The 18,829-nt window shown below is 41.6% G+C and overlaps 1 protein-coding gene across 1 annotated transcript in view; it reads right to left on the bottom strand.

The window, feature by feature from the left end:
- The window catches only part of FAM81B (family with sequence similarity 81 member B), a 57,584-nt gene that overhangs the window by 36,008 nt on the left and 2,747 nt on the right, over positions 1-18,829 (bottom strand). The window contains 2 exon segments of the mRNA NM_001075688.2: positions 2,210-2,453; positions 17,817-17,881. Coding sequence (NP_001069156.1) covers positions 2,210-2,453; positions 17,817-17,881 — 309 coding nt within the window.

Genomic DNA, 18,829 nt, shown 5'->3' with positions numbered 1-18,829 from the left:
GGTCCAGTTCTTACATCCATACGTGACTACTGGAAAAACCATAGCTTTGACTATACAGACCTTTGTCAGCAAAGTAATGTCTCTACTTTTTAACACACTGTCTAGGTTTGTCATAGCTTTTCTTCCAAGAGCAAGCCCATTTACAACCTTTAAATATTTCCTAATTCAGTTTTCTGCACAATCAGACCAGTCCTTGTCATTTTTCTTCTATATGCCAAACCCTTAACAGGACTGCAAATATTTTGAGATTTTATAGTATTTGGGAAAAAAGTATTGGCTTTGTCTTTTTTCAGAGATAGTCAAAGATAGGAAAATAAACTTTTAGCAAGATTTCTAGTATCTGGAAATGTTTTCCCCCTTAATGCTAAGAGTATTTTATTGGGATATAATTAATATGTATTAAAATATATAAATCAAAGCATATTTCTGGATAGATTTTGAAAAATATAATTGGCTATGTAACAACCACTGAAATAATAATATAGAACATTCTAGAAGCCTTTTGATATTTCTGAGAATGCTGTTATCTTTTCAATTACCTAGAAGTTTTGTCTCCTAAATTGACAGTCCTCATGGCTCAGACGGTAAAGCGCCTGCCTTGCAATGCAGGATACTTGGGTTTGATCCCTGGGTCAAGAAGATCCCCCTGGAGAAGGAAATGGCAACCCACTCCAGTATTCTTGCCTGGAAAATTCCATGGACAGAGGAGCCTGGTAGGCTACAGTCCATGGAGTCGCAAAGAGTCAGACATGACAGAGACTTCACTTTCACTTTGACGCTTAAATTAGGATCTTCTTTTAGTGCCTGTGCTACGCTTGATTTCCCCATCATCTCAATGGCACTGAATCCCATATCTCTCCTTACTTTCATGACAGTTCATCGTGCCTGGAAACACCTCTGCCCACCTTGAGAAGTAACATTGCCTCTTTAGGCACTGCCGGCAATTCAGGATGTACTAAATATCAATAAAGTGCCTTTTAATGGCTCACCAAGATTTTTTAACTTTTCACACTCCCTCAAATGCATTATGGGGTCTACAGATAGAAAATATGTTAACAGATATCCTTAGGATTAAATACAAAGTCATGAGTAAGTCATTTCTGGGTCAATCTCATGGTTTTTGTCTAATCCACTATCTAATAGGAGAAAAGGGCATATATTGTGCGAGGGCATTGTTGTCAGTTCTCAAAATTCCACACATATAAGGCCAGAGTTTTTAAGTTTTTTCTCTGAAACTTGTGCCTGAAAGTTGCTATCTGAGATTCATCATTCTCACTGGTACTTTAAAAACTCTGAAAGATCTGTGGTAAGAATCTGCTCATCTTGGTTTAACACAATCATTTTCTCTTTTGATCAGAAATACTATTTTTCCTTTAATACCTTAAACATCATTCATTCATTCATCTGTTCAGGAAATATTGACAGATCACTGATGACCTCTCATACACTGTCGTCAGTTTGATGTGGGATTTGGCAGTGAACAAAATGAAGTCTCTGCCCTCGCAGAGATTATATCTTAGGAGCAGAAACACAATAAGTAAGTTTAGAGCGTGGTGGTTTGTGATAAGCACTATGGATAAAAATAGGGTGGGGTTTAAGGGAGATTGTGACTGTTGGCACGTCAAGGAAATGCTCTCTGACAAGGGACCTGATGGGAATGAAGAATACTTCACAGAATTGTCTAGGAGAAGATGATCCACCCAGAGTTCATAGCAAGTGCAAAGGCCCTGAGGCTGGAGCATGTTTGGGGTGTTCTAGGAAGTGCTGGGAGCACAGTGTAGCCAGAGTGAAGGAGAGAGGAGCAGGAGATGGGGGTCACAGAGATTTGGGGGGTCATATGTGATGTGTCTATGAACGAGCATCGCAACTACCTTATGAAAACCTCTATTTGAAACGATCACATTCATAGAATCTTAGAGAGTTAGACTAAAATAAGCACCTTAGCACAATGTCTGACATTTAATGTTAAACAATTGTCTTTGCTGTCACAAAGAGACATTCAACAAGTTTTGAACAGAATTTCCTTCTACAGAAAGTAGAGGTTGAATGACATGAGGAGTTAAAATATTGACTGTTTCCCTCTGGGGTAACTAAATGGTAATCATTTAAGTTAAATAATAGGGACTCATTTCTCTAGTTGAAGACTGCCCCCGACGGCTGAGAATCTTTGTCAAGCAGTGGTGCCAAGACATGGGAAATAAAGAACTACCTCGATGTTCTGGCTGAGTTTTTTGACGATGCTGGTGATGGTCTGGATGTGGTTTTCCAGGAGCTTCCTGGCAAGCGACTCCTCCTTGCGAAAGCCGTGGGTCCCCTGAAGACAGGCAGAGATGTCCTCCTTGATGCGGAAGGCTTGCTCAAGGAGGAAAGCTATGGTGCGGTCCTGGTTGTTCAGTCTGTCTTCTAGCTGACTTCTCTGGGTGTTTGGAATGGCAGGAAGAAAAGAATGACCCCTGGTCCAGAAAAGGAAACAACACGGGGACTTTACAAGGGTGAGCTAGAGGAGCCAGAACCAGAACTCGCAGCTGCCCTTGTACGCCTGTATGTTCTCCCCTGAGAGGAGGAGTTTGGTAGGACTTTAAACCCTGCATGCTGAGAATCTTGGTTTATGCCTCATCTGAGAACTGGATCTGACTTAAGCCTTGATTTGTGTCATCCATTTTTCATGTTTCTCAAGCAGGGATTGTTCTACATTTGACCCGCTATTCTAATAAGCCAAATTGGATCCACATAAATTTAATGCCTGATGATCCTATATGGAGAAGTGAGCTGCTTTCTAACTGCTGGGAGAAATGATAGGTCAAAGGCAAAGATTAATAAAAGAGTTAGAAGTTCAACAAAAAGTAAAAGAAAACAATGAATTAGAAAAGAAAAATATATACCTGTGATGGATTCATTTTGATATTTTGCAAAACTAATACAATTATGTAAAGTTTAAAAATAAAATAATTAAAAAAAGAAAAATACAAAGACTAGGGCTATTTAGTTATTAGGATAAAGAAACACATAAAATCCCAATAACTCCTACTGGCATGAGCAAATTACTCCTTCCCTTCACAGATAAACATTTTGGAGAACAAGTAACTTTTGTTGTGCATTTTTCTTTATTTAATTTTCTTTGCTTATTTTTGTGACCTAGTCTCTGTAGTCGTACCTTGTATCTTTTGCTTGAGCTCATTCTCTAGAAGCAAGTCACTAAGTTATACCTATATTCAAAGTGAGTGAAGATCCACCTCTTGACAAATGGAGCACCAGGAAACTTTTGGTCATTCAAAGACCACCACCCTGTCACAGTCATCCAGCTGGCTTCTTGGAAATAGAATGCTTCCAGAATGTCCTATATTTTGATTTGAGTGGCTGTTACATGGTTAACTGTATTTGTCAAAGTCCACTGAGATATAGACTTTGCATATTTTTAATGCATATTAATTATACCCCAATCAAATACTCTTAATATTAAGGGGGGAAAGTTTCCAGATCCCTAGAAATCTTGCTAAGAGCTTCTTCTCCTATACATTAGTTTGTCCTCGATTAGCTCTGAAAAGAAGGCAAAGCCAAAACATTTTTCAAATAATGTAAGATCTCACTACATCTACATGTTCCAGGGATGGGAAAGCAACTGCTCTTCCAATGTTGCTTCTTTTTTAGGAGCAAGAGGAGAAGACCTGATGGGAAAAGTTATTCTGTAGGATAGGGGGTGGCTGATGATGGTTTTAGTCTGGCACTCACGCACACCCCGCCTCCCAAGCTCATTGGAGCTAACAAGACTTCATTGGTGAACAGGATTTGGCTGAAATCTTCAGGGAAAAATGAACCCACAAGCCAAAATATCACAACTTTGAGGAGCACAGGCTCAAAGAACCAATTATCCAACAAATAAACAATCTACTAGATTATGTGCAGTGCTTAGTCTCAGTCATGTCCAAATCTTTGTGATCCCAGGGACTACAACCTGCCAGGCTCCTCTGTCCATGGGAATTCTCCAGGCAAGAATATTGGAGTGGGTTGCCATGCCCTCCTCCAGGACTACTGGATTATAGATTCCTATAGAAGAGAATTACCAAGTTATATGTAATAAGAGGGCTTCCTAGTAGCTCAGCTGGTAAAGAATCTGCCTGCAATGCAGGAGACCCAGGTTTGATTCCTAGGTTGGGAAGATCCCCTGGAGAAGGGAATGGCTACCCACTCCAGTATTCTGGCCTGGAGAATTCCATGGATAGAGGAGCCTGGCGGGCTACAGTCCATGGGGTCACAAAGAGTCAGACACAACTGAGTGACTTTCACTTTCACACAATAAGAAATTGTTTCTAAAAAGTGAACAAAAATATTAGAGGTGAAGATATGGGAAGATATTGGCAAAATGAAAAAAAAAAAAAGAAAGAAAAACAAGTAGAAATATTAGACATGAAAATAGTTAAAGAAACAAAAAAAGGTGGGATAACTATGACAGACAGGAGATAGCTGAAGAATGAATTAGTGCTTTGGGAGAGAAGACTGAGAACATCTACCAGACAGGCATAGGAGTAGTCATACAACTCAGAAGTGTGAAGAGTCAGAATGAAAATCTCTTGTCTGTCTCCAAAATCCAATGTTAACCTCTACTCCCATACATTCCTGTCATTCTAAGAGATAAAAAACAGAAGCAGAGGACACACCTTAATTAATGCTCCTGGTGTGGCCTGACAGAGTGACAACAGAAACGACACACAGGAGGGTCCTCAGGCTTCATGTCCTCTCTATAGTTCTTTCTTCTTCTCTCTGTCACAGCCGCTATTATCCTCTACTTTTGCCTCCTTGTCTTCCACACAATGGCTAAGAGTAGTCATTGTAAAATGTGAAGATAGAGCTTGCCTCCTGAAAACCCTCTGAAGGCTCATCTGTTCTCTGGAAATAAAATCTTTTTTCTCCTTCCCAGCCTCATCTCCTCCTGCTCTTCCCTCTGCTCACCCTCACTCAACGACGCAGGCCTTCTTTCTGTTCCTCAGGCATGCCAGGCAGTTCCCAGCTAAGAGCCTTGGCACTTGCTATTCCTTCCGCTGGGAAAGCTCTTCCCTACAGTATCTTCATGGCTGCCTGCTCCCCATTCTTTAGGCATCAGCTTCAGCACCCCCTCCTCAGACAAACCTCCCACTCAGTCACTTTCGATTGTAGTAGCCCATTTCGTCTTCTTCTTAACATGTCATTACCTTGACATCATCTAATTCACTTGTTTGTGTGTATTTTCTGCCCTGCATCACAAGACTGGAAGTTCCCTGAAGGCAGGCACTTTGTCTGACTTGTTCTCCACAGTGTCCCCAATGCTGAGAAGAGTGCCTGACACACAGTAGGTGGCCAATAAACTATTCGTTGACTGACTGGTCGCTCTAGCTGGACTGTTTCCTTAAGGCCCCGTTGTTAGAAAATTGGAGGAAAAAAAATGGTTCCACAAAGCTGCAAGCTGTCAGAGCCTCAAGGTGTACAGTTTGCTTTCCCGAGCAGTATGAAATATTTAACGTTGGTCTGGCTGAGATTCATCTCTCCTATCACCTACACGTTTGAGGAGCAGAGACGATTTAGCTAAGGGTTTCATCAGTCAGATTCCATCCAGCACTCATTTGGCTCAAAAAATGTTTTTCTGGAAAATTACCAGATGGGACCTCGTACATAGAAAGCCCATTCCTTTAAACCCCCGCCGAGCTGACAGTGCTGCCCTGGCTGGGACTGATGAGTCACAGGCAGAGGAGAAGGGGATGTCAGGCCCTGTGGACAGTGACACACAGCCTAGCGGTGGACTGCAGCTCTGGTCCTTGTTTTCCTTGAGCTGGGGCTTCTTTCTGTTCTCCTGACAACCTGCAGCCTGGATTTGCCAGTGAAAGAGTATTTCATCCCCGTTCTTCTGTTCTGGGCTTCCCTGGTGGCTCAGCTGGTAAAGAATCCACCTGCAATGTGGGAGACCTGGGTTTGATCCCTGGGTTGGGAAGATCCTCTGGAGAAGGGAAAGGCTACCCACTCCTGTATTCTGGCCTGGAGAATTCCCTGGACTGTATAATCCATGGGGTTTCTATATAGACTTTTGTAAATCATGCTGCATTCCCATCAACGTTTAGAATTTGTTTTCTCTTAGATATTCTCAGTATGGCAGACACTTTTGGTTACCTTCCTAATAGCCATCCCTGCTTCTGCCTGATTTGGTTCATCCTCCTGTCCCCTAGGTCCTTCAGGGTGGGTCGGGGCAGGGCACAAGCTAATCTTGGTGGTCCCATTATTCTGGGCTGAGATGCCATTGGTTTAGGGAGGACCACGTGAAGCAATACTGGCCGGTGAAATGCAAGGGGAAGCCTACTGTGGGGTTTCTGAGTCAGGTTGCTTGCCTTTAAGAAGAGATTATCCTAAAAGATCATGTCCAGTTCTTTGAAATCCCATGGACTGCAGCCCACCAGGTTCCTCTGTCCTTGGAATTCTCCAGGCAAGAGTACTGGAGTGGTTGCCATTTCCTTCTCCAGGGAATTTTCCCGACCCTAGGATCAAACCCGGGTCTCTTGCACTGCAGGCAGATTCTTTACCAACTGAGCTACTAGGGAAGCCCTTAAGAAGTGATACCCAGAAAGAAACTTCCCTTTTCTTTCCTGGATGTTGTCATGTCTGTGTGTGATGCCTGGAACTGCTAAAGCCATCTTGTGATCATGAGGGGAAAAAGGATAGCTGGAAGAAGGACTGAAAACACTTGAGTACTTGATGATGATGTTAAGCCTCCAAATTAACAGAATTCTAGATTTTTAATGTGAACTAATCAATGTCCTTACATATAAGCCATTTTGGTTGGAGTTTTAATGTGTAGCTGAAAGCACTATCTCTATATCTAGTAACTTACCAGTAAAAATGTCAATTGAAATAGAAATATGTCAGTCAATATTACTAAATGTCTACTCTGGTCCATGTATAATAAATAAAGGTTCTGTTCCTCAAGGAACTTAGTCCGATTCAGTATTTCTTACAAAGAAACTTTTTACAGGGGTTGGGAAGGAAAGGAAGGTGCTAAAATGAAGATTCCTTGGCACCACTATAGACCTATTCATTCATAATTTTGATGGTGAGGGGAAGAACAAGAATATGTATTTTAGGGACTTCCCTGGTGGTCCAGTGGTTAAGACTCCATGCTTCCATCACAGGGGATTTAGGTTTGATCCCTGGTCAGGGAACTAACATCCCATATGCCTCAAGGCACAGACAAAAAAATAGAAATAAAGAATGAAGCCACTATAGCTTAAAAACTTTAAAAAGAATTTGTATTTTAAATAAACACTTAGATGAATATATTCTAATGACTGAGCATCGCTGATTTATTTAAGACTCGTCCGGTGGGCAGTGAGACCAGTGCTTCTAACTGCGCTACAGTCCAGGCTCACCAAGGGCCTGTGTGCCCTCACTCTTTGGATGTACTGGCAGCTGGTGTCAGGGGTGTCTCCAGAAAGGGCATTCTATCCACAGGATTATATCTGAGGAAACAGACCTAAGACAGGAGAGGCACCAGCGGAACAGGGCTGCCACCTCTGCTCAGATGCCAGTCTGCGGTCCTGCCTTCAGGATTGGCCTCAATATTGTTGCTCTTTGGTGCCTGGAGGGAAGCCTTGCAGGGCAGCACCGGTGCTATGTGAAAGTGCTTGCCTGCAGCCATGGAACTTTTAAGTGGCATATAAATGATGAACTGTAGTTACTTGTTTTCTTTTGATTCTTAATATTTATTTTTAAAGCTTATTTTATGGTTTAGTGGAGAATGTTCCTTTTTGAAATTTCTTTTCATGCCTGAGATATAGTAAATCTCATACTATGAGATAATTGCCGGGAGCCAGCATATTGCATATTGAGTGCATATTGCATATTCAGTGCAGCACTTTCCACAGCATCATCTTTCAGGATCTGGAATAGCTCAACTAGAATTCTATCACTGCTGGGAGCCAGCATGAGGCACTCCGCCCGTGGCAAAGGTCATGAGGAAGGAGGCTCGGCATACCCAAAGGCGGGATCGAGCCTCAGGAGTCCCCCTGGAAATTCTCGAGCATCTACCCCCAAAACCAGAGTCTGCCTACTTTCTGCTTTGTGCTTTCACCTACACCTCTGACTTTACGGGGGGCTGTCCCCCACTACCTCTCTCTGAAAAAAGAGTTAGCTTACAGCTCCAGTTAATAATTCCTGGGTGTGACAGTGTTTCAACCTACAAACTCCTTTGGAAATCCTCTAGCCTGCCTGAATAGGTTTTTCCGGCCACATGTGATTGCTAAGAGCCTCCCAACTGTGAGAGGCAGGAGATGTTCTAAACTGTCTAAACACAGATTCCTTTGAGTAGTTAAAAGATTGATTAGAAATTGTATTGGTGAAGGGTTTTTCACTTATTGGGCCAATGTTTGCTGCTAAGTCTCCATACTCCTTACCTACTGTGTCCTTGGCAGTGTATTGATTGATATAATGGGTGTATAGAAATGTAAGTAGTAGCCTCAATGTTTGTAACCTTGGACCCTTGAGTTAATTCTTTTCTTGATTGAGCCCACCTCACCTTTGCCCTATAGGAATGCAGCTTTGTCCAATGCTTTTTTGGAGGCTGGTGCCTGACTTTGGAATAATCACCTTTAGAGAAAAATAAGTTTCTTAAAATGTTAACAGGCCTCCTGGCCAGAAGATGATGTAAATCACCTGAACTTTTGCATATGATAAGTTTGAAAGCCTGGCTTCAATTAGGATCAGGAACTGCTGTCCTTGCATGACTCCACCCCTTCCCCCATTATCCTCTATGCACAACTTAAGGTATAAAAACTACTTTGGAAAATAAAGTGCGGGCCTTGTTCACCGAAACTTAGTCTCCCCATGTCTCTCTCTCTCAAATTCTGGCTGAGTCTCCATCTGGAGCGCGGAACCCGCCATGCTTGCTAATTATGCCTGGGCTTCTAAGATCCAACCGGGGAGGCCTCAGTGTCTCCTCTCCTTCGGGAGAACGGAAGGACGCCTGTGGCCTACGTAAGTGGTGCAAACTTCTTGTCTTGAAGTTTTATTGGTCTCCCGCGTAAACCAAGCTACTCAGCCTCTTTTCTCCACTGAATTTTCCTACTAAGCTATCTGCATTCTATTACTCTTTATATCCTTAATTAACGTTTAATTAAGCAATTGTTTCCTTATCCTCGCCTACGCCGTCTCTCCTTCAAATACCCTGGATCAGCCGGGGCTGGACCCTGGCAGATAATCATTTGTTAATGATGTTTAATGGGCTTCCCTGGTGGCTCAGAGGGTAAAGCATCTACTTGCAATGTGGGAGACCTGGGTTTGATCCCTGGGTTGGGAAGATCCCCTGGAGAAGGAAATGGCAGCCTGAAACACCAAATGATGCTCTGTTTAGCTCTACTTGTGTGATCCCTATCAGATAAAGAGAGCTTAAATATATATATTTCCTATTTTTCTGCCATAAGGAAAGAGAATATTGCTTTCCAAATGACTTTCATAAACCAATGACTGGAGTAACATCCAACACATGAACATTCTGTCTTCTGAGAGAGATTCCTGGTAACACTGTTGTTCAGAACATCAGATCATCCAAAAGTTTAAAAACTGAGGCTTTTCACTAGTAACAAGATGTGGTTACCCTGAATTTGAAAAATGCACTGCTTTATTAGTATATCATATCAGTGAGACTTGTGTATCTAAATTTAACTGTGAAAGGAAAGATAGAACTGAATATTCCATACTAGCACAGATGGAGTTACTAACCACAGGAGGAAGTATTCCTAGGGGGCCTTTTCAGAGGGATACTTGGACTTTACATAAATCATTGATTATGTAGCTGACAACTGAGTCTGAACAGATTTTCCGCAAACTCTGAGTTCTGTTTCTCTACGGTTCAGTGTGACTTGCACCAGCTGTGCTGTTGCTGGCAGATGCATCGGTACAGAGTGACTTTCATGTCTCTGCCTGTTCTGTTCTTGTGACTAGAGCACTAAATTTACTTAGGAGACTTGGAAAACCATTTCAGCAACCTGTAACATTCAAGAGACAAAAATTGGAAAATTGAAACTCCTTTCTAGAACACAAAGGGGCATAGCTGAAGAGAATTTTCATTTCTGTGAGATTTATTCTATGACTGGTTACATTCTCAGTGCATATAGTCTGGCAAACAATAGTGAAATAAAGGGACATTTCAGAGAATACTTTGCTGCGTCACAAAAATAATCCATGAGTATGTGCGTGGAGTGATGGGATTGAGAATGTATTTTCTATCATTTCCCGGTTGCTTGTTCCTAACCTTTGCCCTGTCAGATGATTTTGGAGGCTCTAGAAGTCTCCTTTGCTGAGTTTTACACACAGGGCTGAAAGCTGGAGGTGTGTGAGGGAGGCAATTTCAATTTTAAATCATCCATAACAGGAAGAAGTGGCCCAGTGGGGTTGGGTCAACCCTGGCCTGCGTGGAGGAACCAGGAAAGGAAGGGACTCTAAACAGTGATGCCTCTGAGAAAAGGCTGGAGAAAGAGACTGGCTGTGGACTTTTCCCAGATTCAAGTTACGTAGTATGAGGCAAACTCCCTGTGTTCAATAACATTTTCAGTAAAATTACAGACTTCGTAATGTACTTGTTGTGATTGGCTTTCTGGTGGAGACATTCGGGCGGTCAGGTGTCCCTGAGTCTCTGTGTGGATGAGGGCTTGGTGGACATCTGAGTGACCCAGGGAAATACATGGACTGCAGCAGTGCGTTGTTTTGATGGTACCTGGAGTTCTTACAGCGCTTTGTAGTGCTCTTGAAGCCCTGACCCACATTACCTTGCTGCTGTTGGGATTTGTGTGTTATTTATGGGAGTCCCCAGGGGAAATAAGACTCTCTGTGAAGTGGGAAGACTGGGGGTTCAAGTTCTGCTTCTGCCACTTAATATCCTTCACCCCTAATAAGCAGTCCAGAAGAGAAGCCCTTTATTTGTCCTATGGAGATAACTCCTGCCCTCCTGAGTTGGCTGAAGTTGATCAATTTACCTAATGTATCTAAAGTGAAAGTCACTTAATTGTGTCTGACTCTTTGTGACCCCATGGACTGTATAGTCCATGGAATTCTCCAGGCCAGAATACTGGAGTGGGCAAGCCTTTCCCTTCTCCAGGGGATCAACCCAGCCCAGGGATTGAACCCAGGTCTCCCACACTGCAGGCGAATTCTTTACCAGCTAAGCCACAGGGGAGCCCAAGAATACTGGAGGGGGTAGCCTATCCCTTCTCCAGCAGATATTCCTGGTTTGATCTTCAGGAATCGAACCAGAGTCTCCTGCATTGCAGGTGGATTTTTTACCAACTGAGCTATGAGGGAAGCCCTTGTAATGTCAACAAGGGTCACACATGTGTGTTCTTATTATGATAATTATTGATTAGATGGTGTTATGGGAAAAGATATGTTGATGTTCTAACCCCTAGCACCACAGAACATGACCTTGAAGGTCATGGCACATGTGACTAGTCACACTCACGGGGGTTGGTGGGTGCCTAAGGCAGTTTGACTGATGTCTTTATAAGAAGACAGCCGTGTGAAGGCAGAGACACCAGGAGGAGGCCATGTGAAGACGGAGGCAGAGACTGGAGCCGTGCATCAAGGGGCACCAGGGATTGCTGGCTGTCACCAGAAGCTGAGAGAGATGAATTTCTCTCAGAACAGTCTCCCCAGAGCCCTTAGAAGGAATCAACCTGCCATGCCTTGATTTCATACTTCTAACTCCTGGAATTGTGAGGCTAAACGTCTGCTGTTTGTGGTACGGTGTTGTTGCAGCCCTAGGAATCTGATACAAATGCTAAATTATTTGAGGGGAGTTTCTAGCCCAAGAGAAATGTAAGGAATTCATTATCACATGGTTTGATGTCTCCATAATGCTTATAGTCAACAGAGCACTTTCACAAACATCCATTCATCTCATCCCTGCAACAAGTCCTTGGTATAAGTAAAATTTTTCTTAGTTTAGGTGGAAAATAAAGCTTGAAGATTATCAGTAATCCAGCCAAGAAATATCAGCCTGCCCCTTTGACTCTCTTACCTACATCACAGCAGCTTTATTTAGACCAATTAGTACTTCTCCCTGTTATATTTATATATATATATATAATTTATATATATAAATTATATATTTATATAAATCCAAGTTATTCTCAGAGATAAGATATATTTATTCCTCTGAAATATAAATATACATGTATATATATATACTCAAGATAAATATATGTATTTGTAGATATAAAGCTATATATATATTTAACTGGCATACATATTTACACATGTATATTCTTCATATATAAGTATACAGTCAAGATATATATGTTTCTATATGATGTTATATATAAATTGCATATGTATAATTATATTCTCTGCATATATATATGTATATATATATATTTAGCTTGCTTCCAACATTATGTAATTTTTCACCCCAGTTATATTTCCTGTGCTTGGCTCACATCTCTCCTTGGAGTCCTAAGGATCCTCTCTGTGGTCCAGGGGTTGGAGGAGCATGCTCTCTGCTCTAGAGAACCGAGGCTGGCCTTTGTCTGACTTCAGCTCAGTTCTCACACTAGCTCTTGGGTGTAGGGAGAATTCAGGGAGCCTCCTGGGATGGGAGGGAGTGAGCTTCGTGTGGGCAGTTCTGCCTTGATTGACATGGGAGTGTTGTGGGTAATGCCCATTTCCTGTGGCTGCTTCCACCTGTAGCCAGAGTCTTGCCCATTACGGGGGTTGAGGGTGCTCATGGAGATGATGCCAGAGAGAGAATAAAATACTGCACTGTGGCTGACAGCAGTGCCTCCCAGACTCAGCTAAGATGTGAATCCAGGCTGCTGAAACCCCATGGGTGGACACCGTGGAGGAAGATCAGATATAGCTGCATACACATCTTCCACACTGCAAGGGATGGACTGGAGACAAAGATATCCCAGGATTCTAAGATGTCCCAGGGTGTGTGTGTGTTGAAAAGATAGCCAGCAGAGGGTGTGGATAGCCACGTGGTTAGGGAAATAGGCTTTGAGATCATGGAGACACAGATTTCTGTGTTTGAATCTTGGTCTGTTGTTGCATTGTGTGACCGTGGGCAAGTACTTGACTCCTCTGAACCCCAGTGACTTCATCTTTAAAAAAGCAATACTCTCCACATCTTGGAGTTACTGTGAAGATTGAATGAGATAATTAACACAGAATGAGACCCAGAAGCTTACTCTGGTGGCTCAGACGGTAAAGCGTCTATCTGCCCACAATGAGGAAGACCCAGTTTCGATCCCTAGGTCAGGAAGATACCCTGGAGAAGGAAATGGCAACCCACTCCAGTATTCTTGCCTGGAAAATTCCATGGATGGAGGAGCGTGGCAGGCTACAGTCCATGGGGTCACAAAGGGTCGGACATGACTGAGCGACTTCACTTAAGAGCCGGAAACGTTAACACTGCATATGGTCAGTGGGGCCAAAGACCTGTGCAGGGTGGGAGGGTTCTGCCAGGTAATAAACAACTTGCTCACAACCCAGAGTGCCCTGTATATCTTTTTTTCGTAAGCTATGCAGACCATTTTGAGCTTTCTCACCTGAGAGCTGCTGCTGTTACTGCTAAGTCGTGTCCGACTCTGTGCGACCCCATAGATGGCAGCCCACCAGGCTCCCCTGTCCCTGGGATTCTCCAGGCAAGAACACTGGAGTGGGTTGCCATTTCCTTCTCCAATGCATGAAAGTGAAAAGTGAAAGTGAAGTCGCTTAGTCGTGTCCGACTCTTCAAGACCCCATGGACTGCAGTGCACCAGGCTCCTTAGTCCATGGGATTTTCCAGGCAAGAGTACTGGAGTGGGGTGCCATTGCCTTCTCCCACCTGAGAGCTAGTTGCCCTCAAAGATGGATATGATACTGCCAAATAAAACCCAAGAGATCTCCAACCTAACATGACCTATCCCATGAAACACTCAGTCAACAGTGTTTTTTGTCTCCCTTTCTTGTGTATCCTAATGTGAAATATCTGTCTTCGCGTGGCAATGAGAGTGATGCATCATAGTATAATAAAATGTCTGCCAGGGTCCTAGGAAGAAGCGTTGAACATGACTATATTCCAGGCCCTGAATGTCCTATTCGACTTACAAGTAGAGCTCATTAATCATTTATTATTTTGCCCATTTGGCTCACTTAGAGTTTTATGTATCCAAATTTTAAATACCATCCTTTGGCTGTCACCCAGATCTCCATCATCCCGAAATGTACTCCTGAGAGCATCTCTGAGATACATATTGGCTATAGCTCAGCCTGGACAACTCCTCAGTACAAAACAACTTCATTTCTTTGGGCCAGAGAGCATCACAGTTCAGGTTTATAGCCCCTCCTTTTTATTCCAGTCCTCTTTGCCCCTGTGCTGTTCTGACACACCACAGGAGAGTTCCACCTTAGCAAATTTGCTTCCCCTGTATGTGCATGTGGCCCACTCCCTCATCTCCTGGTTTTTGCTCAAATGCTAACTTCTCACAAGGCCTCCCCTGGGCAGATGATCTAACAGTGTGAATCTGTTCCTCTTCCTAGAACAAATGTTCCGTGAGGGCAGGGTCTTTGTTCTGTTCACTGAAGACTGTTCAAGGGCCTGACATGTAGTATATAGTCAGTAAATATATATAATCAGTAAATATTTGCTAGGTGAATAAATGGCTATAACCATTTTGAAGACCAGGAACCTAAGGGATAGAAGAGACCTTAAGAGTAATTTGATTTTGTGGCGAGATACCCATTTGTTTTTTTCAGGAGATTCAATTGAAGAAAATGAAAAAGTAATTTATGAGCAGAATTTGTTTTCCACTCCAAATGAAATCCTGTGGGGGAATAATGTATGCTCCTAAATCTCAACCACTTACTTCATTACATAAAAGAGTGCTTAGGAGTGTAACTTGTGGGCAGGGTTGAGAAACAGCAAATAGTGGTGACTCTAATCTGCATTCTAGAAATGAATTCTGAATCTTACCTAGAACTGAGACAGCCCTTGGGACTCAGGCGCTTAAAACCCCACCCCATTTTATGGAGGAGGCAGAGACTGCCTGGAGAAAAGACATTTTCATTTTCTTAAGGTCACATAGCTGATTACTGGCAGATTCAAGAGTTGGTGCCTAGCCACCATGCAGTGCTCCTTCTACCAGCAGAAGAAAAAGGAAAAAGGTGTTGGTGCTTCTCTGCTTAATTAAACTTAAATGAGCGCTGACTGCACTATCATGAAATCAGTGGATGTCTGTTCGTTGCAAATCTATAAACACATGGGGAAATCAGAATTATTTACTGCCTTTAATAGAATGTCACCATACTTGTCCTAGAAATGATTGCAAGCATTCCGCCTCCCCCTGCTACATGGATTATTAATACGACCTAACATTTAGCAAGCACTAATAGTGTGTGGGTGTTGCTCCAACTGCCTGAGGCTGAGAAGAGCCGTGTACACGCTAGGGCTGTCTGCCTTTTTAATGTGCTTATCTGTAGCCAAACTCTGTTCATAGAATAGGCATTTATCCCTCTTGCTGCTTGATTTTTTTTTTTTACTCTTTTCAGTTGTTTTTATTATTTGTTTTTAGTATTACCTATAAATATGCCCACATAGATTTATAAGGCAAAGCCTCTGAGAATATGTAACATATATTCAGACTGTTTAATGAGTTTTGTACTTGTGTGAGTACTCTGCTTCCATATCAATACATTTGTTACCACTCAATGCATACTCTCACTTGAAGGAGGAAGTTATTTTAAAAATTGTGTTTATGTTTATTTTGTTGGATTCGTTATGTCCATTTAAAACATCCAACTGGTGATTGAAATGCCCAAATGCCATTTTGCTTTTCCAGTTAATCAGAAATCTGCTGCTCTAAGCAGAGCCCTAAAGATTCAATTGCTCCATCATCATTCTCCATTACTTTTGTCAACTACAGCTCTGTAGGAATCGACATTCAGTGCATCATGATAGGCTGTTGAGGGTCCCTGCCTTTAGGGAGTTTGCAGCCTGCTCTGGGAGGTTAGAGGAGAGAGACTGAAAGAAGACCAGCCATCTCAGGTGGTAGATAGAAGGCTCTTCATCTATGACTTAGGCAGCAAGAGAAGGGATGTGGGGGAGATCAAGATAGAAGTGAATCCTGAGGTCATCATGCTTTGGCTTTGAATCATTGAATCCATCTTTCCCTTTGTTTCAATTTTGCTTTCTCTGGAATCCAGGAAATGGCAAAAATTTCTTTGGATTTCTTTTTAAGTTTGTTGCCATCTTCCAGGGATTTTCTCTCATCTTCTATGATGTAAGTCACCAGCCCGAGCTAACGAAATGTACTTGGCTTCACATTGGAATTTGACAGAAGAATGATTTCTATTCTCTATTTGTCATGTGGAGAGTCAGATGGGAATAGGTCTCTGTGTTCTCTTTGGCAAGGTTAGCTAATACAGCCAATATGATCATTATTTTGTGCATGCCACCTTCATTGTCCTTAACGAAGAAAAAATGCCATCTATCCATGTGTCTTATTTTTAAACATTAAAAAAAAAACACACCCTTTCCTCTTGTTTGGTTTAATTTTCTCTAAATTATATCCTCATTATCCCATAAACAAATATGAATTAGGGGTAGCATGAAAAGAAGGGCTGAAAACTGTGCTCGATCTACTTGGAATGCATTAAATTAAGTTGACTAAGAAACAGGGAAATTCTTAATGGTGAACATTCTGGAATATTTGTGGCATGCATGCATGCTTAGTCACGTCCAACTCTTTGCAACCCCATGGACTGTAGCCTACCAGGCTCCTCTGTCCATGGAATTTCCCAGGCAAGGATACTGGAGTAGGTTGCCATTTCCTCCTCCAGGGGATCTTCCCTATCCAAGGATCGAACCCACGTCTCTTGCATCTCCTGCATTGGCAGGTGGGTTCTTTACTACTGTGGCACCTGGGAAGCCACTGTAATATTAGTGATTTTTAAGGTTTTATTGGCTTCATGGTTAAAAGTAGTTTTAAAAAGAAAATCCAGTATTTTTACTTTTCGTTTGGAATCATTTAATTTGTTCGATCATTTCTTCCCCCCTGTGGTCATGATGTATGTTTTAGGATCAGAATTATCTTAAGGGTACAGTGAGTGGGTCTTAGAGTTTCTAGTTCAACCTCTTTATTTGGCAAATGAGAGAACAAGCCCAGAGACACAGGGGACTAAGCATGAGGTCATGCAGAAAATTATTGGAAGGCCTGACGCTAAATCCCAAGTGTCCTGAGAACTTTAATGGGGACATCAGATCACATGCCTCTGTGACACACTCAAATGGAAACTCAAACTAATATGCATTGTCCTGTGATCCTGACTTGTCCAAACTAAGATTGTTTGGACAATGTGCATGTATTAATTGCATATTTCCAAGTCCCTGGAGTTGCCGCTCTCTGTAGACCTTCCCTGGATGAGATTCAGGTGTGGTACTGTACATAGCAGAAACAAAACGTTCTGATGATTGATTTAATATATTTCAACATTTCCTGAGTTTTTATCTTGAAATGTTAACATATTCATTTGATTTATTTTGAAAGTCACGGTTAAGTGTATCTTATCTTGTCATATGTCTTTCATTGCCTATGTTGTGTTATTTTGTTTATAAATCTATATGAAACTGTAGGGGCTATTTAAAGAGGAAGCAGTAAAATTGGCACGTTTTGTCAGAGAGGAATAAGGGATGTTCGCTTTCCTGACATGGTTTAATGCGGTCCTTCTGAAAGAAGAGAACTAGTTTAGATAAACTCAAAGATCTCATTCAGGCCCTTTAATTTCTAATGTAATCATCACCCATAGTTAAAACTGTTGTAATTCAGACTTACTTGTCAACATATTCAACTAGATCTGTAGAATTCTTGGTTGACATTATGGCCGGAGAAAATCTTACCTGAAACAAAGGTCATGGGTTTAAAATGTATCGTTAGCTACTTTACAGGGAAATCTTATCCATCTTATGATGTCTTAATTTAAAACAAAATCGACGCTATAGGCCACAGATCATTAGCTCAGTTAATCTTGCACATGCCCCATTTGTACCTCTAGAGGCTAAAACCCAAATCAAGTTCTGGGAAAATTCTGGACAGTTGCATTTCATATATTTGGTACCATAGTCAAGAAAAACTTTCTGGAAAAGTCAAAACCATAGATTGTTCTTAGATGGTATTTTAATGAAATAGCAAACGATTATTGGCTGGGTTACTAAAGATGTCTTCACAGAGTGAATTATTCCTGACCTGGTAAATTCCAATGGGAATCAGCTAATTTTAAAAGACAAAGCCAAAATCTAGAAAACTTGCCTATTCAAATAATTTTGTTTTCTAAGAAATCTGTCAGGGTCTTATAGTCAATGAGAAATAAAAGTATAGAGCACAGATTTGTACATAATTTCTAATGTTAAACATAATTGGCTGTATGGACACCACTAATTCAATAAAATGATACTAGAAACTTCTACTTGCATGAAAATTCATTTAATTTTGTAGCATTTCTAGGAGGAAAGAGGTTACCAAATGTACTTACTATTTTGCTTATATTGAAAATGTTTTAAATATTAATGTTCTTTTATTTTTTAAAATTAAAAGAAAAAATGAATTTACCGTCATTTTAATAGCCTGTCACTGAGCTGGATTCAATCTGGAGAGTATGAGTTGTATTCCAGTTAAAAACTTAAATAAAATATGTTCCTAGGGTATTTTTTCTTGGTTTATGTTATTAATGACTGGAATGGTGAGTAGAGTATGTTAAAACCCATGACAGAAATCATTCCTTTTGCGAATGCCTTAAGAATGACCACATCTTACTTCTTAATTTAGGGCTAAAGAAACGTATTTGAAAA

Source organism: Bos taurus, chromosome 7 (assembly GCF_002263795.3).
Source record: "Bos taurus isolate L1 Dominette 01449 registration number 42190680 breed Hereford chromosome 7, ARS-UCD2.0, whole genome shotgun sequence".
Lineage (NCBI taxonomy): Eukaryota > Metazoa > Chordata > Mammalia > Artiodactyla > Bovidae > Bos > Bos taurus.
This window is presented reverse-complemented; position numbering and strand designations above follow the sequence as displayed.